The 24,582-nt window shown below is 40.5% G+C and overlaps 2 protein-coding genes and 1 long non-coding RNA gene across 9 annotated transcripts; 1 reads left to right on the forward strand and 2 right to left on the reverse strand.

Annotated features, from left to right (window-relative positions):
* Positions 1-1,290: 1,290 nt before the first annotated feature.
* On the reverse strand, positions 1,291-4,485 carry LOC123501358 (small VCP/p97-interacting protein-like). 5 transcript variants are annotated; one of them, XM_045250158.1, is made up of 4 exons: positions 4,349-4,485; positions 3,401-3,535; positions 2,672-2,836; positions 1,291-2,315 (listed from the first exon to the last, which is right to left on the reverse strand). In XM_045250158.1, the coding sequence occupies exons 2-4, from the start codon at positions 3,497-3,499 to the stop codon at positions 2,301-2,303; spliced, it is 279 nt and encodes a 92-aa protein (XP_045106093.1). In that variant the 5' UTR covers positions 3,500-3,535; positions 4,349-4,485; the 3' UTR covers positions 1,291-2,300. The 5 variants fall into 5 exon arrangements, with proteins under 5 accessions (XP_045106093.1, XP_045106096.1, XP_045106092.1 ...); XM_045250161.1 differs by having other exon boundaries at positions 3,401-3,519; positions 4,329-4,467; XM_045250157.1 differs by having other exon boundaries at positions 4,329-4,465.
* A 274-nt stretch (positions 4,486-4,759) lies between these two features.
* On the forward strand, positions 4,760-22,101 carry LOC123501357 (ribosome-releasing factor 2, mitochondrial-like). 2 transcript variants are annotated; one of them, XR_006673612.1, is made up of 16 exons: positions 4,760-4,899; positions 5,611-5,723; positions 6,190-6,303; positions 6,785-6,937; positions 7,379-7,619; positions 8,021-8,225; positions 8,875-9,099; positions 12,534-12,665; positions 14,035-14,179; positions 14,866-14,982; positions 15,632-15,778; positions 16,522-16,622; positions 17,468-17,653; positions 20,028-20,174; positions 21,146-21,383; positions 21,781-22,101. XR_006673612.1 is itself a non-coding variant. In XM_045250156.1 (15 exons), the coding sequence occupies exons 1-15, from the start codon at positions 4,784-4,786 to the stop codon at positions 21,314-21,316; spliced, it is 2,313 nt and encodes a 770-aa protein (XP_045106091.1). In that variant the 5' UTR covers positions 4,760-4,783; the 3' UTR covers positions 21,317-22,101. The 2 variants fall into 2 exon arrangements, 1 of the variants encoding a protein (XP_045106091.1); XM_045250156.1 differs by having other exon boundaries at positions 21,146-22,101.
* LOC123501359 lies at positions 21,900-24,312 on the reverse strand. Of its 2 annotated transcripts, none has more exons than XR_006673613.1 (4): positions 23,036-24,312; positions 22,584-22,747; positions 22,194-22,312; positions 21,900-22,026 (listed from the first exon to the last, which is right to left on the reverse strand). It is a non-coding gene; the product is annotated as an uncharacterized LOC123501359 (long non-coding RNA). The 2 variants fall into 2 exon arrangements; XR_006673614.1 differs by having other exon boundaries at positions 21,906-22,026; positions 22,190-22,312.
* Between the last annotated feature and the right edge of the window lie 270 nt (positions 24,313-24,582).

Below are 24,582 nucleotides of genomic sequence, written 5' to 3' on the forward strand. Positions count from 1 at the left end.
TACATACATATTTTTTAGCATTTACTTTTGGACATGTTTTGGAAATTATGTGAAGACGTAAATGGAACAGAGAAATATCATTAGCTACCTACAGAATTATTTTAGCACATAACTTGGGGTGTACATCTTGGAAATTATTCTTACCATGAAAAAAGTACAAATCAACAACCCAAGTCATTGATTTACTCCTCTAGTTTGATAAGAAAATTGTGAAATTTTTAATGAATCAAACTGCTTCATGTTATTCCAGAATCTACTGAAAACATCCTTTAGCAGGAAAGGTACAAATAAAACTCAGATGTATTTTCAACATTTTATATATATATATATATATATATATATATATATATATATATATATATATATATATATATATATATATATATATATATATATATATATATATATATATATATATATATATATATATATATATATATATATATATATATATATATATATATATATATATATATAGATAGATAGATAGATAGATAGATAGATAGATAGATCTGTCAAAGCATAAAATGTAGAGGTTGAAGAAAAACCTGTGAAATCACCACTTCTATTTTAACTCTTGTGACGTTTTGGGACACATAATCCTGTCCTTAGACACTAAAAGCACTGCATGAGCAGAGAGCGAGTGAGGGAAAGCATTTACCCACCAGAGATCCTGGACAACAAAATTTTCTCTTATATTCCCTAGTCCTAGCACTGTCATCCATCACACCTGCCTGATCCACACAATTCTAGTGAAGGTAAATTTTAATTCCCTAGTCATTTTTACAAAGTAAAGAAGGCTCTTTATAAAAGCTAATAAAAAAAAAACATTAGTTTAGAAATAAAATTTTATTAGCTTTTATAAAGAGCCTTCTTTACTTTGTAAAAATGACTAGAGAATTAAAGTTTACCTTCATTAGAATTGTGTGGATCAGGCAGGTGTGATGGATGATAGTGCTAGGACTAGGGAATATAAGAGAAAATTTTGTTGTCCAGGATCTCTTGTCCCGGAGATCTCTGGTGGGTAAACACTTTCCCTCACTCGCTCTCTGCACGTGCAGTGCTTTCAGTGTCTGAGGACAGGATTAAGTGTCCCAAAACGTTACAAGAGTTTACACACACACACACACACACACACACACACACATATATATATATATATATATATATATATATATATATATATATATATATATATATATATATATATATATAATGCTTCTTTTCACAAAGAGAGAGAGAGAGAGAGAGTGCAATGTTGTACATTGTGACAGGATAAGAACAGAAGAATGAAGGTTGTACTCTTAACTTTATAAAATTTAGCAGATAATACAGAAACACACACACAGACCTTTGCACACTTACAGTGGCACGACACAAGGCATCAATTGACTGAACACTTGGTGGGGAGCTTGTATCAAGTATAAAATCCTCTTTGAACAAACTGCTACTGTATACTGTGTGTACAAAACTCTTACCTATCCTGCTCACTCACTACCACTGTTGCCTTCCCCTCATCCTTATTTCCTCAGATCTGCTGGTGATCTTGCAAAACCTACTAAATGATACATTCTTAGAGGACTTCAGACTGAGGGGAAACAGAGACAGGAAGTGTGTTGTGACAGTGATAAACTACAGTACATAGCACTGAATACTTTACTTGTAACATACACCATTGCAGCATGCTTCTCTTGTCATCAGTTGGCTAATTGCACTGGCTGTCTTTAGTTCATATTCTGAAACACTTTGTTCTCTCACCACCACTCTTATCAAAGGCCACAGAGGGTTTGTTAGGTTCTCAAGAGAGTTTCTATTCATTCATTCTTCTCTCATTAGTGTTATACAATTCTTGTTAAGCTGTCACTGGACTCATGAAAATTGCCTAGAAGATGCTAATGAATTTATTTAGAGCATGTTGAGGGAGTTTAGATGAGGAACTAAACTATTTACAAATATGGACCACAGTTTCAACACACACACACACTAAAAATACATTGCAATATGAGTAAAAAATAACATGAATATCAATTGCACACAGCTAAGGCATTATTATATATTACAAAGATGATAAAAAATGGAAAACAAGAGTAATTATAAAGGTGATACAGAAAACATTTCATCATTCATCTATGAGAGCAAAGAAAACTTTCAATAATTAGTGGATTTGATGACTGCAGAGAGAGAGAGAGAGAGAGAAAGGCAGTGTAATAAAAACTAATAAATCAGCAAAATGAAGTATGACATGACATGTATGGGTGATCATTTCAGTTCATATTAGGCTAGCAGTCAATCCTTCATCCTCAGTTCACTTGCCACTGAAAGGAAAAAAAGGAAAAAGGCATTAATGTAACTCAAACCATCCTGAATGAGCACAAGTCAGTAATATCATGTTCACAAGTTTACTGAGCCTTAGAATGGAACATAATTTCACGTTACCTTTGGCTTCATTGAAACAATTTGAATTCTTAAATATCAGACTTTAGTGGAAGTTATTTCTAAGTGTAATTTTTTCTTATTTTACTGATAGTCTAAAATATTTTGCATCAATGATAGAAAAAGAAAGAGAGACAGAGAAAAAAAGAGAATTTGACTAATCATTTGTGGTATTTAAAAATCACCAAGAAAAGCCAAGATGTTTAAGAAAAGTCATACAAATGCCATATATCTCTACCCTAAGTCCTCCTTCAGCTTCCAATCCTTCCTCTGCCTGCTTTCGCTCCAGCTCCTCAATCTTCTTCTGCCTCAGCTTCAGTGCCTCAGGATTCTTTAAGCCACGGCCCTCGTGAGCTTTCAACCTCGCCTCTGCTGCCTCCGCCATCTGCCTGCGTCTTGTGTCCTGTTGGGGAAGGAAGTAAGGTATTAACTCATGTCAGTTCACTAATCCCTTGTCACTCACTGGGGAAGGGAAAACACTCATTAACATGATTCATAATGGACCTTATACTGTCACCTCACTAAAGTTTGCCTTATCTCTGTCACTCACTGGGGAAGGAAATATGGTACTCATCAATGTGAATTAAAATGCACCTTTTGCTGTCATCTCACTAATCTCTTGTCACTCACTGGGGAAGGAAATACAGTATTCATCAGTGTTACTCGTAATACACCTAATTTATCTTGTCACTCACTAAGGGGAAGGAAAAACAGTATTCATTCATGTGATTTATAATGCACCTGATACTGTCACTCACTGGGGGAAGGAGGAAAGTCACATTCATGTTCTTCATAATGCAACAAATACACATTATACTGTCAGTGGTTAGAGTCGGGTAAGAGTGCAGAGTTAACAGTAAGCACAACCTGCCCTTCATATCCTGCTATCTGCTCACATATCATCAAAAAGTGGCACATTAATATTTTAGGTCATGAGCAGTAAAGGTAATTAATTAACACAACTTACTGGATCAACTGAGCTGGACATGCTGTTGTAGTTGGAGGAAGGACTGCCACCACCGCCGCCACCACCACCACCACCACAGCAAGACAGGAGTATGCCCATCCCAGGGAGTGTTTGTGTGGCTAACAGAAGCAGAACCTGTCATGTATTATTGCCTTATCAGTAGTCATAAGTAAATATTCACATTAGGGAGTTTAATGTATTTATTTATGTGTTTATTCTATCTTATATGAGAGAGAGAGAGAGAGAGAGAGAGAGAGAGAGAGAGAGAGAGAGAGAGACTCAACTTGGAACTCGTATGTATAACTTAAGAGACCATTCTGAAATACCACCTCGGACCATCATATCAACTTAAGAAATCCTGGCAGAACAATAAAAAGCTCACTTAATTTTGAGGGTAGTGTTTGGAGCCCTGGGAATTTCTGAGTTCCTTAGATGTTATGCGTGGTTGTGCCTTTCACTGAGGGACAGGCTGCTTGGAGGGACGTCAAAGAACTCTGCCCTCAGTCTGCCTACACAAACTACAATGAAACATATTTTTATGACAACTACTTCCGTTATCATGCGTTGGTATTATTGCAGTTACAACCAATACACCACACGTAACTACACACATTCTCACAGTCTACATCACACTTCTATGAGCATTTCTAACCCCATTTTACCTTTTCGGAAATTAATAACAACTTCAGGGCAGAATTTAGGTTAAGTTAGGTTTGGTTTCTCCACTCTAAAACCCCGCTTTCCCAGGTCCCCTAGCTTGTTACATATAGGGAAAAAGAAATAAAAGATAGGGTATATCGGTTGAAAATTTACCCATGCGTGTCTGCTGAACATATAAAAAAAGCTGATGATGGCTGGGTCCGAGTCGGGAATAAATTTAACAGGAACCCACGAGACCCTTATTTCTCCTTGACTGCCATAATCTCACCTCCTTTACTGGTTCCTTACAATATCTTATATCACTTGTCTCCTTTTCTCTTCCTTCTCTTCCTCCTCTTCCTTTCTCTCCCGTTCTTCACTCTGTATTATCGTTATTCAGGCCTTAATCCACTATATATTAACTTTTCACACTGGTTCCTCCCTTTAATGTTTTGGTTATCAGCTGACTCAGGGGAAGGGGGAGAGCCAAGAGTGAGAGGAGGATCTAAGGCTATATATGGAGAATTAATCTCTCTATAAGCACGTCAATACTAGGGTTTGATTATCTTAGTAATGTTTGTGCTGTCTGCTTGTCTGTCTGTCCACGCAGCAGCCAGCCAGTCAGCCAGTCACCCACGAGGCGCCTTGTCACGCGGGACTCTAGTGACTGGTTGGGTCATGGCGGCAGTGGTGTGGTGGTGGTGGTGAGGTGTGAGATGAGGCGGTGGGACGTGACACGGTGACATGAGGCTTGACAGGAGCGTGGCGGTGGTGTGTGGCAGGCTGAGGTGGTGGCGGAGTGTGTCTGCCGGGGTGTGTGTGTCGCCGCCTCTCAGACACCTGCATCTCACACATACCAGGTGAGTGTTCGTTTTTTAGGACATGTCTTCATCCTTTCCTGGCAGCCCTGGCCATTACCATCGCGGTCACGGCAGGGAAGTCACTCAGCTGGTGTGACGGCATTTATGAACATGAATTACATAAATAGATAACATGGTGGTCGTCAACCTTTTCTCCCGCTATGTAGCCTTTTGGGTGGTGCTCATGTCACTCCTTCCCTTCGTGATAGGTGAAAAAAACACTCAAAACATTTCCTTGTTTAGTTTCGTAGATACTGAAGTGAATCAACTATATAACCGTCATACCTAAGCCAGTTATGTAACAAGTGCAAATAATTCCATTGAAAATTAAAGACAAAAATTGACAAAACCTTGACCATGAAGAAGGGCGTACCCCAACCATCTGACAGACCTGTGGGATACTCCAGGTTGGAAACTCCTGAACTAACAATACTGTAAGCGGAATGGTGCATCACATGTGGCACTCCAGGATCCTTCTAAAAGAGAGTCTTAGAGAGCTCTTTTAAATTTATTAAGATTAGAGTTGAAAACAATTGATTGCAGTAGAGCATTCAATGTCTTGTCACTGAAAGATCTCTTCCAGTGCTCCTATATGAACAATTTGAATAGACATCATCATCTTCCTGCATGAAGTGATCCAGCAAACATGTCTTTTGGCTGTACTGTGTCTTGCCTTCATTTTTGCTCAACACAGTGTTGCATCTCTTCCAGACACTGCCCACAGTCCCCTGGCAGCGATGCCCTGCCTTCACCACCACTGCGGGACCACCTGCAGAGCTTGGACCACATCCGGAACATTGGTATCATGGCGCACATTGATGCAGGTGATGTGTGAACAGTTGCTCCAGATATCTTGTTCTCTTGTGTTAATTGTTTCCAAAGGTCACACAGGCAATTGATTTTATCTACTTTGTAGTTATTCAAGATCAATGGATTGAAAACTTATTGATTTTGAAAAAGATTTAAAGACCCAAAAGCTTACCAGTACTTTCACAGCATCTCAGGGTTGTTGCATAGCCAAGTTACTCATATTCAAATAGATTTTATGTATCTGAAAAATAATGGTTAAGTTTAAGGCCAATAGATTTTAATTGGCCCCAAAGATGATCAGTCAAGTCCTCTCACTAGACAGACCCTTAACAGCATCTTAGGATTGCTGCAGAGAAAACTAAGTCACATCTAAATAGACTTTACACATCAGAAATCCTAAATGTTTTTGAATGGTTTTAAGCAAATTTCATATTCTTTCTAGAAAGCTTCCTCACACCTGACCTGTACTTTTCCTCCCAGGCAAAACCACCACCACGGAGCGTATGCTGTTCTACGGGGGCGTGACCAGAACACTGGGGGAGGTGCACCACGGGGACACGGTCATGGACTACTTGGATCAGGAGCGGGAGAGAGGTGAGAGTGGGGTGTGACTCTGAGCTGTGTCAGTAGAGTAGTTCTTCTAGCTATGGGTTTGTTAGGCAGGAGATTGGTGTGTGTGTGTTTGTGTGTGAGAGCTATTCCAGTTAAATTGATCTTTTTAATGCTGGGTCAATGAGAAGTTTTAAAAGAAAAAAAGAGTGATTTATGAATAAGGGATAATATTGGATACAAGTACAGTAGACATATTTAATTCAGGGAGTGGCACATGTTGGCCAGCATCCTTATGTTTTATATAATCATGACACTCTTCCTTTGTTATGTAAGTGTAGTTCTGTGCAAGGACAAAAATAAAGCTGAAGAAAATAGACCCATTGAATTGTGTACAGTCTGAAACATGACAGCCAAAGTTACGGAGAGGCATCTTGAAACCTTCCTTTTTTGAGACAACAATTGAAGTGGTGCACACAGACACAGGCAAGGGGTTCACATCCTGACACCACTATCACTCTGGCAGGCATCACCATCACCTCGGCCGCCATTACCCTGCCCTGGGCTGACCATCGCATCAACCTGGTGGACACACCAGGCCACGTGGACTTCACCATGGAGGTGGAGCGTTCCCTCAGAGTGCTGGATGGGGCCGTGGCCATCCTAGATGCTTCTGCTGGTGAGGAGGCAGGCTGAGGGAGGGAGGGAAGGAGGCAACACAGGAGATGAGATGGCTGGGGAAGGGGAGAGAGCTTCCAGTTCTCCCTAGTGTTTATAGTCTTAGAATTAAGCAGTTAGTTTGTTCATGTACTAATCTTAATTAGTTTATAGATATGGGATATCTGATGTTGCTTCCTTGATCAAAATACTTAATAGTTGAGTATTTTATAAGAAGTACATATTTCAAGATCAGGTGTGTCAGTATCAGGCCTTTATCTATGTTATCCCATAGTTCTTCTTGATCTTTATGGAGGACTTAGTGAAAAGCAGTTCATTTGTTTTGTATTAGTTTTAGTAAGACGTGAGATTCACTGGGCTGTGACATCACTTCCTGTATCATAATACTTAACAACTGTGTGTTACCTAGGAAGCATATTAATACCAGCTCTGTCTTGCCCAGGCGTGGAGGCACAGACGCTGACAGTGTGGCGTCAGGCAGACCGCTACAAGGTGCCTCGCTTTATCTACCTCAACAAGATGGACAAGCCTGCTGCGAGTGTGCCACTCTGCCTCAGTTCCATCAGGGACAAGCTCCACACCCTGCCGCTACTGCTGCACCTCCCCCTCGGCCAGGGCAAGTTGTTCCGAGGCCTGGTGGACCTGGTCACCTTGCACAGGCTGGAGTGGGACCTCAGCTCAAGGTGAGGTGCTGGATGTGTTAGAGCAAAGTTTTGTCATAATGTTTCTAAGTTAGAGGTGGTGTTTGAGTGTTGGAGGAGAGAACTGAACAGTGTGGAGGAAGATGAATTTAGGAAAATGCAAATGTGATTTATAGTCTTTTTTTCTTATGCAAAAAGGTGTTCCAGTCAAGAGTAATAAGTCTGACAAAAAGGCCAACTGAGAGAGAGAGAGAGAGAGAGAGAGAAATGGTCACAGAAAAGAATCGATTGTAATAAGAAATAAGTTCACTGATGCAAGATTCATGAAGGAGCAAAGTATGGACAACACAAGACATGGAGAATGAAATCATGCTTATCATGGCCACCCTTCGTGACAAACAGTGTGAAAAACACTGACAACACTTACCATCTCCCTCTTACAGTGACCGTGGCAGACAGTACCTCCAGCGTGCCCTCACCCCAGATGAGGAGGTGTGGGATGAGGCACAGCTGGCCCGGTGTGAGCTGATAGACAAGCTGGCAGATCTGGACAATCCCCTGGCAGAGTATGTGCTAGAGCAGGAGTCCTTGGAGAACGTACCTGCCCCATTGATGAGAGAGGCTGTCCGCAGGGTCACTCTCAGCCAGGTGGGGTCATTGTACTTGTCTTTACATGTTACCAGTCCAGTGCAGTCCAGTGGTAGGTGTGGGATTGAATGCCCTTGTATCAGCTCCCACTTTTGTTTGTATTTCCTGTTCTTTTTTGTTTTTTTTCCTCTATTCTTGATATAACTTGTTTTCTCTTGTCCAAATTTTGTTCATATATTCCTTTTTTTTTTTCCCACTGGTAATGATTTGAACACTGATAGAAGAAGCTTGAGGTGAAGTGAGGATGATATGGTGAGGTTTGAGGTGATCAGAGAGTGTCAGTGAAAGCAAGCAAGGTATTCTAGAGGTTATATTATGAGGGGAGATAGGAATAGTCTCAGTTCCTAAGGAGTAGAGGCCAAATTATTCCTGTCTTGAAACTTTTTTGAAATTCATGTCATAGAAGGGGAAATGCAGAGATAGACATGGAGTTCCACAGATTACATTATAAGGTAAGCTGAAGGAAGATAGGAATAGTGTCAGTTCCTAAGCATTAGAGCCAAAATTATCCTGATGTCTTGAAACCTTTTTGAAATTCTGGTCATTGGTAAAGGGAAATAGAGAAACAGACAGGAAGTTTCAGAGTTTACATGGTGAGGAAAGCTGAGAATGACTTCCTGACATTACAGCTAGACAAACACCCTCACAGGAAGCCGTGCCAGTGCTGGTGGGAAGCTCTTACAAGAATGTGGGTGTGCAGCCGATGATGAATGCTGTGGTGGACTTCCTTCCTTCTCCCAGGGATGCCACTCAGCCCCCTGCACTCAGCCTCTACACCCCCAACCTGTGCGCCTTGGCCTTCAAGATTGTCCACGACAAACAAAGAGGAGGCATTCTGACCTATCTCCGTGTGTATTCTGGCCGCTTGGAAAAGGTGAGTTTGTGTGTTTGTGTGTCATCAGTGGTGCCTTGTGAGAAACTTTAGTAAGGAAGCTTCAAGACATTTATCACATTCTTTTGGCTAACTTTTTTGTCCTTGTTCGAAGACTGGCATCTTAGTGAGCCTTTTTGTTTAATTGTTTTTGTTCCCCTTGGTCGGCTTTTCCCTCTTACATAAAAGAAAGTTGATGTGTTCTTATATACTTGCGTGTGTGTGTTTTGGGTTGGTCAGTTCTTACATGCTTGTCTGTGTGTGTGTGTGTGTGTGTGTGTGTGTGTGTGTGTGTGTGTGTGTTTACCTAGTTGTATTTACCTAGTTGTAGTTTTACAGGGCCTGGGCTTTATGCTCGTGTGGCCCCGTCTCCATATCTACACTTATCCAATCTTACTTTAAAAGTGTGCACACTTGTTGCAGACACTACTTCTTCATCTAAACTGTTCCACGTCTCAATACATCTCTGCGGGAAACTATATTTTTTAATATCTCTCAGACATCTTCCCTTTCTCAGCTTTTTACTATGCGATCTTGTGCTTTGGATGTCATATTCTTCTCTCAAGATCAGTTTCTCATTATCCACTTGGTCTATTCCGTTGATCAATTTATAGACTTGTATCAGGTCTCCTCTCTCCCTTCTTTGTTCCAAGGTTGGTAGATCCATAGCCTTTAGTCTCTCCTGTGTGTGTGTGTGTGTGTGTGTGTGTGTGTGTGTGTGTGTGTGTGTGTGTGTGTGTGTGTGTGTGTGTGTGTGTGTGTGTGTGTATTTACCTAGTTGTAGTTTTACAGGGCCTGGGCTTTATGCTCGTGTGGCCCCGTCTCCATATCTACACTTATCCAATCTTACTTTAAAACTGCACACTCGTTGCAGACACTACTTCTTCATTTAAACTGTTCCACATCTCAATACATCTCTGCGGGAAACCATATTTTTTAACATCTCTCAGACATCTTCCTTTTCTCAGCTTCTTACTATGCGATCTAGTGCTTCGAATGTCATATTTTTCTCTCAGGATCAGTTTCCCATTATCCACTTGGTCCATTCCGTTGATCAATTTATAAACTTGTATCAGATCTCCTCTCTCCCTTCTTTGTTCCAGGGTTGGTAGATCCATAGCCTTTAGTCTCTCCTCATATGTCATCCCTTTAAATTCTGGAACCATTCTTGAAGCCATTTTTGTAGTCTCCAATTTCCTTATGTGTTTCTTTTATGAGGGTCCACACTCCTGCATATTCCAATCTGGGTCTTATTATAGTACTTATCAATTTCTTCATCATTTCTTTGTCCATGTAGTGAAATGCTACTCCAATATTCCTTAGCAAATTATATGTTTCTCTAAAAATTCTATCAATATGGCTTACTGGTTGATTGTTTTCTTCCATTGTCACTCCTAAGTCCTTTTCCTTTTTTACTTTCTCCAGTTCTACTCCATCTCCCATCTTATAGATTCCCATGGTCATCTTTCACTCTTTCCCATTTCCATGACATGGCTTTTGTTCACATTGAATTCCATTTCCCACTTTTTACTCCATTCCCAGATCTTATTTAGGTCTTCTTGCAGTATTTCACAATCCTCTTTTTGCTTTATAACTCTGCACAGTTTCGTATCATCTGCAAACAGATTTATGTAGCTGTTCACTCCTTCTGGCATGTCGTTAATATGAGGAAAAGTATTGGTGCCAATACTGATCCCTGTGGCACTCCTCTTTCTACTGCTCTCCACTTGGACTTCATATCTTTAACTACTGTCCTTATTTCTCTCCCCATCAAATAATTTTCTGTCCATCTCAATATGCTTCCTTTTAAGCCACCCTTCTCCTCTAACTTCCATAGTAATCTTGCATGTGGCACTTTATCAAACTCCTTTTTTAAATCCAAATAAATACAGTCAACACATCCCTCTCTCTCTTGTACTCTATCAACTATTCTAGAATAGAAACTCAATAAATTAGTTACACAAGACCGTCTTTTTCTAAAACCAAATTGGCTATTTGATATTAATTTTTTGTCTTCAAGGAACTCAATCCATTGTTTCTTTATTATTCTTTCACACATCTTGCATATTACACTAGTTAGTTAGTGTGTATTTACCTCGTTGTACTGTACAGGGTTCGAGTGAGGCTCATAGTGTCCTGTCTCCATATCTCCATTTATCTAGTTTTTCTTTAAAGTTATGAACACTATGTGCTGGAACAATTCCATTATCCAATGCATTCCATTTTTCCACCGTTCTGTGGGGAAAACTGTATTTTCCAACATCCTTCACACACTGCCTCATCCTGATCTTCTTTTCATGTTCTCTTGTCCTTCCATCCTTTTCCGCCAACAACACCAGGTCTTCTTTGTCTATCTTTTCAATATCATTTACTATTTTATACATTATTATTAGGTCCCCGCATTCTCTTCTATCTTGTAAGGTTGGCAGTCCCATTTCCTTCAGTCGTTCTTCATATGTGAGGTCCGTTAATTATGGCACCATCTTTGTAGCAATCTTCTGTATCCTTTCTAGTTTTCTTATATCTTTTTTTTAGAACTCAGAGACCATACCACTACTGCATATTCCAGCCTTGGGCATATCATGCTTGTGATGATTTTTTTCATCATATCTTTATCCATGTAATGAAATGCCACTCTTATATTAGTCAACATCCTATATGATAGTCCAAATATCTTATTTATGTGTTTATCAGGGCTCAGATTTTCTTGTATGATCACTCCAAGATCTTTTTCCTCTTTAGTCTTCGTTATTTGCTCCTCTCCCATCAAATAGTTCCATGCTGGTCTTTTCTTACTCTTTCCTAGTTCCATTATGTGACATTTCTTGGCATTAAACTCCAATTTCCACTTCTTGCTCCATTCATAGATCTTATTTAAATCTTCCTGTAGCAGTAGACAGTCCTCTCTGGTTTTGATAACTTTTAGCAACTTTGCATCATCAGCGAATAAATTCATATAGCTGTTTACTCCAATGTGAATGTCGTTAACATAAACTTGGAACATAATGGGGGCTAACACTGACCCTTGTGGCACCCCACTAGTTACTTTACTCCAAGATGAGTGTGTATCTCTGATCACAGTTCTCATTTCTCTATCCTTCAAATAATTAATCTCTTGTCCATTCGAGCAAGGTTCCACGCAGTCCTCCTATGTTCTCTAGTTTCCAAAGTCTTCCTTCCATGAGGGACTTTATCAAATGCCTTTTTAATGTCCAGATATACTGTGTCTACTCATCCATCTCTGCTTAGAGGTAGTTAAGAGCATAAAGGTTTACACATGGCCATCCTTGTGCAAAGTTCCTGTGTTTGAGTTGATTTCAGTGTATGAAAGAGACACATAAGCTAGCAATAAGAAAAATAGGACAAATTAGATGATGAATATGATAACTGGATTGGTAGATGAGAGGTGGTGTTGTATTCCTATGTTTATCCTGCAGGGCCAGCGAGTGTACAATGTGAATGGAAGCCGCAGTGAAAAGTTGGGTCAGGTCCTCATTGCATACGCTGACCACTACAAGGAGGTGGCGTCAGTGGAGGCCGGGAACATTGTGGTCGTCACTGGGCTGAAGGTGTGTCCATCTGTCTGTGTCTCCCTTAGTGATTGTGTGATCAGGTAAACATTGTCACAGTTGATGAATGTCAAAGTTTATGTATGTGAAAGTATAACATGACACTTCTTTACTTTTTATTCATAGGAGATCTAGAACTCTTTATCTTATAGACATTCATCTCTTTTTACTCAGCAAAGGTGTTTTGACCAGTAATCAGACTAACTTTCATAAGCAAAGGTATGACACAACATCCTTTACTCTTTATTGGTAGGAAGAAAAATTTGCATCTTTATCTTGTGGTGGTTCATCTCTATGTATTCAGCAATGATGTAGTATTAGCAGTAATCCAATAGCACTCTGCAAAGTTTACAGTGGAATTTTAGGGTTCACCAAGAACCACAAGCAAAAAATTGTATGGGGCCCTCAGGAGTTAGAGGCAGGTAAGGGAGTGATGAGTTTGACTCATGGGGGCTCTTTAGAGTATTTTATACAGCCAAATTCATGAGGTCTACACCTTGTCACAGTACAGCTGTGTGCAGCAATTGATTGTGTCAAATCAGTTGGAACTTGCAGGGCCCCTGCTTTCTTGGGCAAGTTGGGGCCCCAAGCAAATGTTTGGTTTGCCTGACTGTAAGGAATGCCTCTGAAGGTTTACCATTTTCCTCTGTCTTATGTTATGTTATCTGCTGCTGCCAGCCACTGTGGCCTTATTAAATCTGACAATTGATGGATTCTTAGCAGGTCAGGGGATGTAAGGCTAAAGGAATAGATGTGGCAGGCTCCTTGACCTTAGACCCCTGACCTCTGACCAGCACTGTACTGGTATACATCACTCCTAACAAAAGCCAACAAACAAGCAATACTCAAGTCAGTCTTCCATCAGGGCACCAACACTCAGTCAATGAGTTAGTCTTCCATCTGGACACCAACACTCAGTCAGTGAGTCAGTCTTCCATCAGTGCACCAACACTCAGTCAGTGAGTCAGTCTTCCATCAGGGCACCAACACTCAGTCAGTGAGTTAGTCTTCCATCTGGGCACTCATTCAGTTAGTTAGTCACTCACTCACTCATTCAGTCAGTCTTCAATCAGGACATCAACACTCAGTCAGTCAGTCACTCACTCACTCAGTCTTCCATCAGGACACCAACACTCAGTCAGTCAGTCTTCAATCAGGACATCAACACTCAGTCAGTCAGTCTTCAATCAAGACATCAACACTCAGTCAGTCAGTCTTCCATCAGGACACCAACACTCAGTCAGTCAGTCTTCAATCAGGACATCAACACTCAGTCAGTCTTCCATCAGGACACCAATACTCAGTCAGTCAGTTTTCAATCAGGGCATCAACACTCAGTCAGTCACTCACTCATTCAGTCTTCCATCAGGGCACCAACACGGGGGACACGCTGGTAGGGAGTCAGTCAGTGGCCAACACTGCCAGGAAGAGGCTGGCTGCGGTGGGTGATGAGGAAGCAACGCCCACACTGCTTGGCGTGGAGGTGCCTGATCCAGTCTTCTTCTGCTCTGTTGGTAAGACCAGCTACAGATTTTTACTTGCTTTTCCTTCCTATAAGGATGCTTCTCAAAGGGGGCTGCCATGGGACAGTGGAACCATGTGTGCTTTGGGGTCTCCAAGCGCACGGGTTCAAATCCTGTCCATGGTCTGAGTGTAGGTTGGGCTTCCTCGCTCATGGCAAGGGTTTCCTAGCGGGTGGGCTTTGAGATAGGAAGTACCGAAAAATGTATCGCCTTTAGCCTATAAATTCCTGTGAAAAGCCCACATGGTAAAAAAAGGAGAAAAAAAAAAGGCTGCAGACAAGATGTGGCAGGTTGTTGTGTGTGTTCCTGCCATTGTTGATGCAAAATTGTTGCTGTAATCACAAAAACACACTTGAGAAACTTTATTAACTTGTAATATATTGTATTGAAAGATAAAGTGGTGAAACATTTGTGACTGTTCTTTATTGTTGTTTATGTTTGGACTGTGTACATTACAATCAACTGTTTCTCCTAACATTATATGCCATGCCTCTTTTTGCTGCTTGTGTAACAGATAACACATTGGTGGTAAACTTTTGGTAAAAGATTATAGTCATGAATCTAATTTAGTGGAGATTAGATCTTAATAGTTGCCAGATAAAGATGCTACAGACTGTCATGATAATTTATTTAGCAGCTAAATTAACTTTCACCACCTCTGCTTCCTTCATCACTAGAGGCACCATCATCCTCCCAGCAGAAGGCCCTGGAGGAGGCACTAGTCCAGCTGCAGAGGGAGGACCCAAGCCTGCATGTCACCCAGGATGAGGAGACTGGCCAGACAGTGCTCTCAGGTGCTGTGTTCTATGGGTGCAGTGAGAGTGATGAGGTGTAGAGGCTGTGTCGTGTGCTGTGAGAGGGATGAGATGTGGAGGCTTGTGGTTCATCCTGCTGTGTTTTGTGTGCAGTGAGAGGGATGAGATGTAGAGGCTGAGGTTTTCTATATATATGTGGTAGTCCCACATATGTAGGTTGGCCCAGAATATACTGAATTATATAAAAGTATAGATAAAGAAGTTCCAATACGCAGAAGGAATTGAATTGTATTAGGCTATAGGTTTTGAAGTCCCATTGAACAGGAAAAAGAAATTTTATAATGAATTATATGAAGCTACAGATGATAAAACCCCATGAAGCAAGAAAGGAATCTTTATAAAAAAAAACTAATGAGTCATAGTTTAAAGTAATCTTAACAGAAAAGGCAAGCAGAAAATAAAGAATTTAAGAAAACCTAATAAGTAATAATTAAAGCAATCAGAACAGAAAGGGAAGCAGAAACAATGAATAGAAAAAAAGAATCTATATGTAAGAAAAGCTAATGAGTAATGGCTTAAAGTAACCTGAACAGGAAGGCAAAGGAAAGCTAATGAGTGATGGCTAGGATAAAGCAGTTTAAAGAGAAAGGGCAAGCAGGAAGGTGGACTGAGGTGTCGCTGTTCACAGGGATGGGAGAGCTGCATCTGGAGATCATTCGTGACAGGATACACAAGGAACACAAGGTGGAGGCAGAGCTGGGCCCGCTGCAGGTGGCGTACCGGGAGACCTGCACCGTCCCTGCCACACACACACTCCTGGTGGACAAGATGATTGGTGAGGATTATTCTTCACACTTTTTTCCTCATTTTGGTCTTTCTCTCTCTCTCTTTTTTTTTTTTTTTTTTTTTACTGTTTATCATGTAGTTTAGTTTCTATTTATTCTTTTGATTAACTATTTATCATGTACTTTATTTCAATTTCCCTACCTGACTTTTCTTGTGTGTATTTTGCTTAGAATACCAAAAGTATTCCATTGACAGACTTTTTACATATTTAGCTTTGAATTTTAACTTTATTCTTTTTTCCAGATTTTCTTATGTATTTTGGTTTAAACTGTTCCTTTAGCAGACTGTTTTTTCACTTTAATTGTGTTCTGCTTGCCTTTCTTCCTCTATTTAGCCTTCATCAACCACCACTCCATCCTATCCTACCTGTTCTTTTTTGTTTTGTTTCTTTTCTTCATGTATTTTAGTTTAGAATTCCAATGCTGTTCTCTTACCAAACTTTTTCTTCACTCTTGTTGTCTTTTGTTTGATGGTCTATCCTTCCCCAAACACAATTCTGTCCTATCCTACCTAAATGCATCCACCTGCTCAGCCAGTTGCTTATCCTTCCAATTCCAATGCTGTTCTCTTAACGGACTTTTTTTTCACTCTTATCTTTTGTTTGACTGTCTATCCTTTCCATCTTCAATCCTTTCCTCTCTAGCCTTCCTCAGTCACAATTCTATTCTATCCTATCTAAGTGCATCCACCCGCTCAGCCAGTCACTGAACATGCCACTCTTCCCCCAAACAGGAGACAGCCGGCAGCAAGTTAAGATCACCCTCTCCATCTCCCCTTCCCAAGACCACAAGTTCAAGTCTGTCTCCTTTGCGTATTCTGCAGACAACCAAGAGGTGTGGTGAAGTAATGCTAAGTGGTCCTTCTCTGCTGTTGTTATTTCATGGGATGTGTTTTCTTAGTTTTCAATGCTTGGAATGTGTTTTAATGGTTTGTTTTTCTTGTTTTTAGTACAATATGGTTGTGTTTTATTTCCTGTTTTTATGTCAAGGGTTGTGTTTTCTCAGTTTTCGATGGTTGGACTGTGTGTGTTTGGTTTGTTTTTCTTGTTTCATCTTGGCTTTTGTTTTTAGTCATATGGTTTTGTTTTATTTGCTGTTGTTAATTCAATGTTGTTTTTTCGTAGTTTTTGATGCTTGGAGTGTGTGTGCTTGGTTTGTTTTTCTTGTTTCATCTTGTTTTTCCATGTTTTTAGTAATGTGGTTTTGTTTTATTTGCTGTTGTTATTTCAAGGAATGTGTTTCCTTAGTTTTCAATGTTTGGAGTGTGTATTTTAATGGTTTGTTTTCTTGTTTCATCTTGGTTTTTCTTGTTTTTAGTACAACATGGTTTTGTTTTATTTGCTGTTGTTATTTCAAGGGTTGTTCTCTTAGTCCTAGATGCTTGGGGGGATTTTTTTTATAGTTTGTTTTGTTTCTTTTCTTGGTTTTGTTGTTTTTATTACTGCAGTTTTTGTTTTATTCTTTTCTTAGTTCAAGAATTGTATTTTCTCAGTTTTAGATGTTTGGGATGAATGTTTATGATTTCCGTCTCTTCTGGAAATTGTATTTCTTATTTTGTAACAATTTAAGTCTATATTTGCACTTTGTTTCACTCAGCATTTATAATTTTTGGTTAGTGTGTCATCACATCCTATATCCTTTTTCAAAACCCTTTCACCACCACTACCTTCACTCCACAGAACCTTCAGTCACTGCGACGCTACCACCTCTCGGCCATCAACCGGGGTGTCAGCGCGGGCCTCAGGAACGGGCCGGTGCTGGGCTGCCCTGTGGTGGACCTCAAAGTTGGCTTGAGCTGGTGTGAAGTCAGGCCAGGCACCTCAGAGACCATGGTTGCTGCTGCTGCTGCTCAATGTCTCCAGCAGGTGTGGCTAGGATGTATTTACCTAGTTGTATTGTACAGGGTTCAAGCGGGGCTCATAGTGTCCTGTCTCCATATCTCCATTTATCTAATTTTTCTTTAAAGTTATGCACACTATGTGCTGCAACAATTCCATTATCCATTGCATTCCATTTTTCCACCATTCTGTGTGGAAAACTGTATTTTCCAACATCCTTCACACACTGCCTCATCCTGATCTTCTTTTCATGTCCTCTTGTCCTTCCATCCTTTTCTGCCAACAACACCAGGTCTTCTTTGTTTATCTTTTCAACATCATTTACTATTTTATACATTGTTATTAGGTCCCCGCATTCTCTTCTATCTTGTAAGGTTGGCAGTCCCATTTCCTTCAGTCGTTCTTCATATGTGAGGTCCTTTAATTCCGGCACCATCTTTGTAGCAATCTTCTGTGCCCTTTCCAGTTTTCTTATATCTTTTTTAGAACTCAGAGACCATACCACTGCTGCTTATTCCAGCCTTGGGTGTATCATGCTTGTGATGATTTTTTTCATCATATCTTTATCCATGTAATGAAATGCCACTCTTATATTAGTTAACATCTTATATGATAGTCCAAATTGGACTATCTTAATTATGTGTTTATCAGAGCTCAGATTTTCTTGTATGATCACTCCAAGATCTTTTTCCTCTTTAGTCTTCGTTATTTGCTCCTCTCCCATCAGATAGTTCCATACTGGTCTTCTCTTACTTTTTCCTAGTTCCATTATGTGACATTTCTTGGCATTAAATTCCAATTTCCACTTCTTGCTCCATTCATAAATTTTCCTGTAGCAGTAGACAGTCCTCTCTGGTTTTGATAACTTTGCATCAGCGAATAAATTCATATAGCTGTTCACCCCAATGTGAATGTCGTTTACATAAACTTGAAACATAATGGGGGCTAACACTGATCCTTGTGGCACCCTGTTAGTTACTTTACTCCAAGATGAGTATGTATCTCTGATCACAGTTCTCATTTCTCTATCCTTCAAATAAGTTCTTGTCCATTCAAGCAAGGTTCCAAAATCATATGTGCATGACCAGCTGTCCCTTGTGTCAATAATACTTTTTATGTGAAAAGGGAAATCTGGCCAAGGGCAACAAAAATTATTAAACAGAAAGGCCCACTTAGATGTTAGTCCCCAAACAGGTCTGAGAGAGTTAGCCAAAAGAATAGGATAGATGTCTTTAAACCTCCCTCTTATCATAGGAAGATGCAGATATAAAAGCAAGTAAAGGCCCTTCCACATGAGGGGTAGATGCATGGTGGGCAGACACTTACTAATTTTTTGATATGGATGGCAATCACGAATGTAGATGACATCGTAGACAAGGAAACCACAGGCAAACCATCGAAGTGCCCATGCCTATTGTTGAGGCACTGGATGGGCACCTGATTATGGACCATGTTGCCAGACACACAATGTTACAAGGGAGACAGTGGTGTACTGGATAAGGTGGTGAGCGTGGGATCGGGCAGACGTCTACATGTAGGTTCGAATCCCACCACATACCTCTTTTAAGCTATGCCATTTGTCAAGTGGTTTAAAGTTACCTACATGTCACCATGATGCCCAGGTTCTAGGTGGGTACACCAAAGATGTGCTTGGGTGGTGATATGGGTACCACTATAAATAAAATTGCCTGTGCCACTAATGGGCAGAAGCTTAACAGCACTTCCCACGTATACTCTAAGTATGTCTACAGGCCATAAAAAAAGTGCCCTCTGTGGGATGTCTGTATCAACTGTAGATTAGTTGGAGTGAAATCATGTCTGTACCAACGATCATAGACAAGTGGACAAGGGAAGCAACCCAGCATTTAATAGATATATAGAGAGGAATCTGTCTGACATTGAGACAGAAAGGCCACAACACTGCAGAAAATAGCAGAACACATGAACAGCAGTAGTTGGTCATTTTCTGCTGAATATATGAGAAAGAAGATTGATACACTGCAAACCCAGTATCGACAAGAACGACAATGATTCTTGCGTCCACTGTTGTTGTACTGAACAATAAGCTAAACTTATTGTTTGACACAGCTTTGACTGCACTCTGCTTCCTGCTCCCTGCCCAGCATCTGCCCCAAGTCATATCTTCACCTGTCTGTACCTACTGCTTGCCCTAATTGGACTGTTTGATCTGGTAACACTGTTTCAAAGTGAGAGAATTACGAGCAAATCAGAGTGCCCGCCGTGCATTTGCCCTGCGTGTGGAATGGCCTTCTTCATACCAACACTTATCCTTAAAGTTCTCCTCAGTACCTAATCCAAGTAAATCTCCCAGTCTGTAAAATAGTGTATCATTATACTATAGTAAATCATCAAGTCTCTCACAGTGTCTTAACTTGCACAGGTCCTGGCTGAGGGAGGCTGCCAGCTGATGGAGCCAATCATGGTGCTGGAGATTGTAGCAGAGGAGGAACACACCTCCACACTGCTGGCTGATCTCTCCCGCAGGAGGGCAAATGTCCTGCACATATCCCATCGCCATGATATGAGGGTAAGTGTGATAGGAACAGGGAAGAGAAACATGGAAGAACATGAAGGAGAGGTGGAAGAGTAGTGACAGGGTGTAGATATGCAGGTGACTGAGGAATAATGGTAGCGAGGATCTGGAGTAAGATTTAATAGGAACAGGGAAGAGAAACATGGAAGAACAGGGAAGAGAATCATGGAAAAACATGAAGGAGAGGTGGAAGAGTAGTGACAGGGTGTAGATATGCAGGTGGCTGAGGAATAATGGTAGCGAGGATCTGGAGTAAGATTTAATTAAGTGGACCTTCATGGCCACTTTAAGTACTAGCTTTAGTAATTTTAACATTAGTCTTAGTAAAACTAATTTAACGTTGAAATTAGTTTTAGCAGCTAAATTACTAAAAGTTAAAAAGTAGGTAGTATTTTTTAATAATTACTACTTTTAATGATTAATTAAATCATATAGTAATGATCATCAAGTCAGATCTTGTAAAGGCCAATGCACACGAGCATACAATGTATGGCGAACCTTGTCTGAGGCCATACAAAGTCTGCAGACAGAGCTGTAATTTTGTCCAAACGGAGGTGTCTGGGCAGTCTACCTTCAGCTGAGATGGTACGATAACTGCAGCAGCAATGTGTGCAAAAAAGATAAGAAAAAGAAAACAGAAAGCAGTGGTGCAGGAAATGGCTACTGAAAAGGCAACCATTAGGTAGTCATGTGATCATGTTGCTGCAAGACTGCAGCAGTGAAAAAGACTTCATGAATTACCTACGAATGGATTCTAGCACATTCCATACCCTCCTTGACAAAGTAACACGCACATTATCAAGCACGATACTAAACTTGCATGGTTAACCATGGTAGAATCATAGTCTGGCAGTGTGTCTGCCGCCAACACTATTTCTCGCTTGTGTCTGCAGACAGTGTATGCTCGTGTCGATCGGCCTTAAGGTCCCATTCTAGAATAAAAATGCATCCACTCATTGTTGCAGGTGTTGTTGGTGGAATGTCCCCTTGCTGAACTGATGGGCTACTCCACTACCATCCGCACACTGTCATCTGGCACTGCTTCCTTCACCATGGAGCTGTCCCACTACAGCTTGGTGAATGCCTCCCAGCAAGCTGCAGTCATTGAGGCAGTGACTGGCTTCACACCCCTGTGAAGTATACACCACTACAACACACACCACCCCAGAAGTTCAGGAGGGATGACACCTACAGACATCCTAGGTATTGTACACCCTACCAGTGGTTGATAGTTTTGGCCAAAATGGTTAATCTCAAAGTGACCTTGCATTCTTGTTATTAGTACTGGACGTTACTGAAGTAAGGTATGCCTACAGTTACAGCAGAGTTCACTGAACTCCATTTTACAAATGTAAAGGGAAATAGAGTTAGGAGTTAGTTCACTCATTGTTATCAACTTCACCTGTAGCCCCATCTTTTAGGAGACCTGAAAGTCTCTGCGTCTTATGATACCTGAAAGAGGCTCCGGAGAAAATGTTCACTTTTGTCAGATTAAAAAAAAAATAAAATAAAACAAATTGAGAGTCCACTGAACTCTTACAACTTTTGAAGCATATTAACCACAACCACTGGCCAACATGTCTTACAGATTATGTTACAGGTGTGTGTGGATGGAGACCACAGCAGCAAGGTGGTTGTGTTCAAGGCTTGAGTTGCCCAACAGCAGTAGCACTTTCAGGAGCTATTGTTACTGCTGCTGCTGCTCCTCTTCTCAACAGCAGGCAGCAATGGCAGCGGCGGCGGCAAAAGTGCTGTTGCTGCTGTTGCTGCTGCTGCTGCTGCTCCTCTTTACAGTGGGCAGTAATGTCAGCGGTAAAAGTACTGCTGCTGGCCCCTACCATTTATCCTGGAACATTCATTCACAAATCATCTTTCAATAGAATTTTTCCTGTATATAAATGTAAATAAAGATTTTACACTATTTTGTACTTCCTAGGACCTAAAAACCTTCAAAAAGTTTTATCAGAAGCTAATGAGAAGAATTATGAAGCCTCTGAGTAGCATTTTACCTACTGGCCACAAATCACTGTGCAGAGCCATGTAGACTCTCACAAGGCACACTTCAAAGCTGTCCCCTGCTGCTCCAGTACCCTTACTCACAGCAGACCTGTTGCCACAGCTAACTCCACATCCTGCAACACATTAGATCTAGTTATGCGTACCATGGACATGCACTAAAACACTACACTGAACCTTAACAACTACACAAAGTTGACAACAATTAACCTAGTTAACAGCTAGAAAATGTCAGCAACCTATTCAACAACTAAAACATGCCACTATGAATGTTATTACAAGGTAGATTACAACTTCACATGCATAATCAGATAGGGATCAAATAATTAATCTAACGAGTTTTGTTACTATACCAACCTTTACAAAAACTAAATCACTTCAACGTACCTTGCTCTTGGCCAGATTTCAGCTCTTATATAAAAAGAATTCCTTTTAGCTACGTGGAAATCATCTGACTCACGACCACAGCCATGTGACAGGTTTCCAGACGCAGATGCAATCACATTCATCTCGCACCGTCACTCGCATACGGTTCACTTCACGTTCACAAGCTGTAAAAAAAATTAAATCACCACACAGTACCCACATCATAAAACTCATGATATCACTGACAAACGCCAGTAACATGCAATTAGAAAACACTCCGCATGAGAATAAAATGGCAATAAAATATGTCAAAGAGGATTCACTGCTATTTACGGTAGGATATTTCCAGCAATAATTCAACCATTAGTAACAAAGCTAAAGTAACACACTATTATTTGCATTCTTTAAAAACCTGCTATGATAAAAAAAAAAAAAAAAAATGATATGCGTGACATGTGACTGAAAGCACTTACCCAGACAGAGGATGAAGGTGGAGTGATGGGACGCGGCCTCTGCTTGACTTCATCGACTTCAGGTTCACCTTTGATCCGAGACACCGAGGCCAAGGTCGAGACAGTAATCACTACCACCAGAACAATGTAATGAAGTGCTACCATAGTTGTTACCGTAGCTTGTAAGGCTATTTTCTCTTCTAACCTGATTTCTTTTACCAGGTAAAGTGTTAAAAAAAAAAAAAAAAATACATACAGGACCCATGAGCGATAAGCTAAAAGGGTCACAAGAATTACGACAAAACGCAGCCACGTCATTCATTGCTTTGTCTGGGTTGTCGAGGCGGTGGTCAGGCACTCCCCAGGGCCAGGATAACTTTATAAAGACATGTAATTCAGGGCCCAGGGTATCACATTCGGGTCATTTTGAGGGTTAATTATGCACTTGATTGTGGTATTGAGGATTGAGGCATTAAGAACCATAAATTATTTCGGAATTATAGTCTGTCTACTCTAAAAATTGTTCCTGGATTTCAAACATATTGTAGCTTATTGATAACGTAATTGATTTGATGTGAATAATACTTGTTTTCTGTTGATCAGCGCACTTATTACACAAGGACAGCTCACGGTTTTCCTCAAAATCTGACGACCGCGCATTCCTGGAACGCCATTCAGACAGAGACCCAGGAGCTACTTCAGAACAGACAGACTATAGCAAGAACGAATATTAATTACAGCTTGTTTTGTAGTTCATTCTCCTTCACTAAGAATATGAGTTTCAACTGATCTACACATGTAAAAATTGCCTCGCCTGCTTAACACACAACACCGATTACCATTGCGTTTATATTATGTGCTTGGGCCATAAACGGAAATCAAGTACGTACCTAACAATTGTCTCATTAAACAGCTGAAAGGGTGTATTCTATGGGTAATGCTAATAACTATTGCTATGTCATATAACATAGAAATCGCTCATACGTTTATTGCATTGGTGTCAGATTGTATTAGTGTCCAAGTAGACGTTTGACACTGAAATCAGACATGAAGGCAGACTCAGCCCGTCGGTAACTGTTGGTAGATGGATGACCCGTAGGTAGGGAACAGCTTTGCCCTACGGTAGTTAAGTCTATTTATCTTAAATTAGTGAAATAACAGATCGAGATACTAATTAACATCCAAGGCATAGTTAGCAAATGAACTCCCTACTACATGCATGTATTAAATTTTATCTGACTTAATATCTAACATGATGATAATGATGATACTAACTTGGTAGTAGTAGTAGTAGCAGCAGCAGCAGCAGCAGCAGCAGCAGCAGCAGCAGCAGCAGCAGCAGCAGCAGCAGCAGCAGCAGCAGCAGCAGCAGTAGTAGTAGTTGTTGTTGATTAATTTATTGCGCCATTGGCGTCATACAATGAAAATTATGGGAACCAATCATCAAAATTACAGCAAAAAGTTACACACACACACACACACAAAGGAGGAGAAGGCATTTTTTTAGAGAATTATAGGAGACAGGATAAGGAAATGGTATATAAAAGAGAAGGAAGAGAAAAAAAATG

Source organism: Portunus trituberculatus, chromosome 9, assembly GCF_017591435.1.
Source record: "Portunus trituberculatus isolate SZX2019 chromosome 9, ASM1759143v1, whole genome shotgun sequence".
In the NCBI taxonomy this organism is placed as follows: Eukaryota; Metazoa; Arthropoda; class Malacostraca; order Decapoda; family Portunidae; genus Portunus; species Portunus trituberculatus.

Coding starts and splice junctions, on each gene's coding strand:
- LOC123501358 (XM_045250158.1), bottom strand. CDS start 3,499: ATGGGCATACTCCTGTCTTGCTGTGGTGGTGGTGGTGGTGGCGGCGGT. Junction 2,837..3,400: donor TGTCCAGCTCAGTTGATCCA/GTAAGTTGTGTT, acceptor CTTCCCCAACAG/GACACAAGACGCAGGCAGAT.
- LOC123501357 (XM_045250156.1), top strand. CDS start 4,784: ATGAGGCTTGACAGGAGCGTGGCGGTGGTGTGTGGCAGGCTGAGGTGG. Junction 14,180..14,865: donor AGTCTTCTTCTGCTCTGTTG/GTAAGACCAGCT, acceptor CTTCATCACTAG/AGGCACCATCATCCTCCCAG. Junction 15,779..16,521: donor CCTGGTGGACAAGATGATTG/GTGAGGATTATT, acceptor TCCCCCAAACAG/GAGACAGCCGGCAGCAAGTT.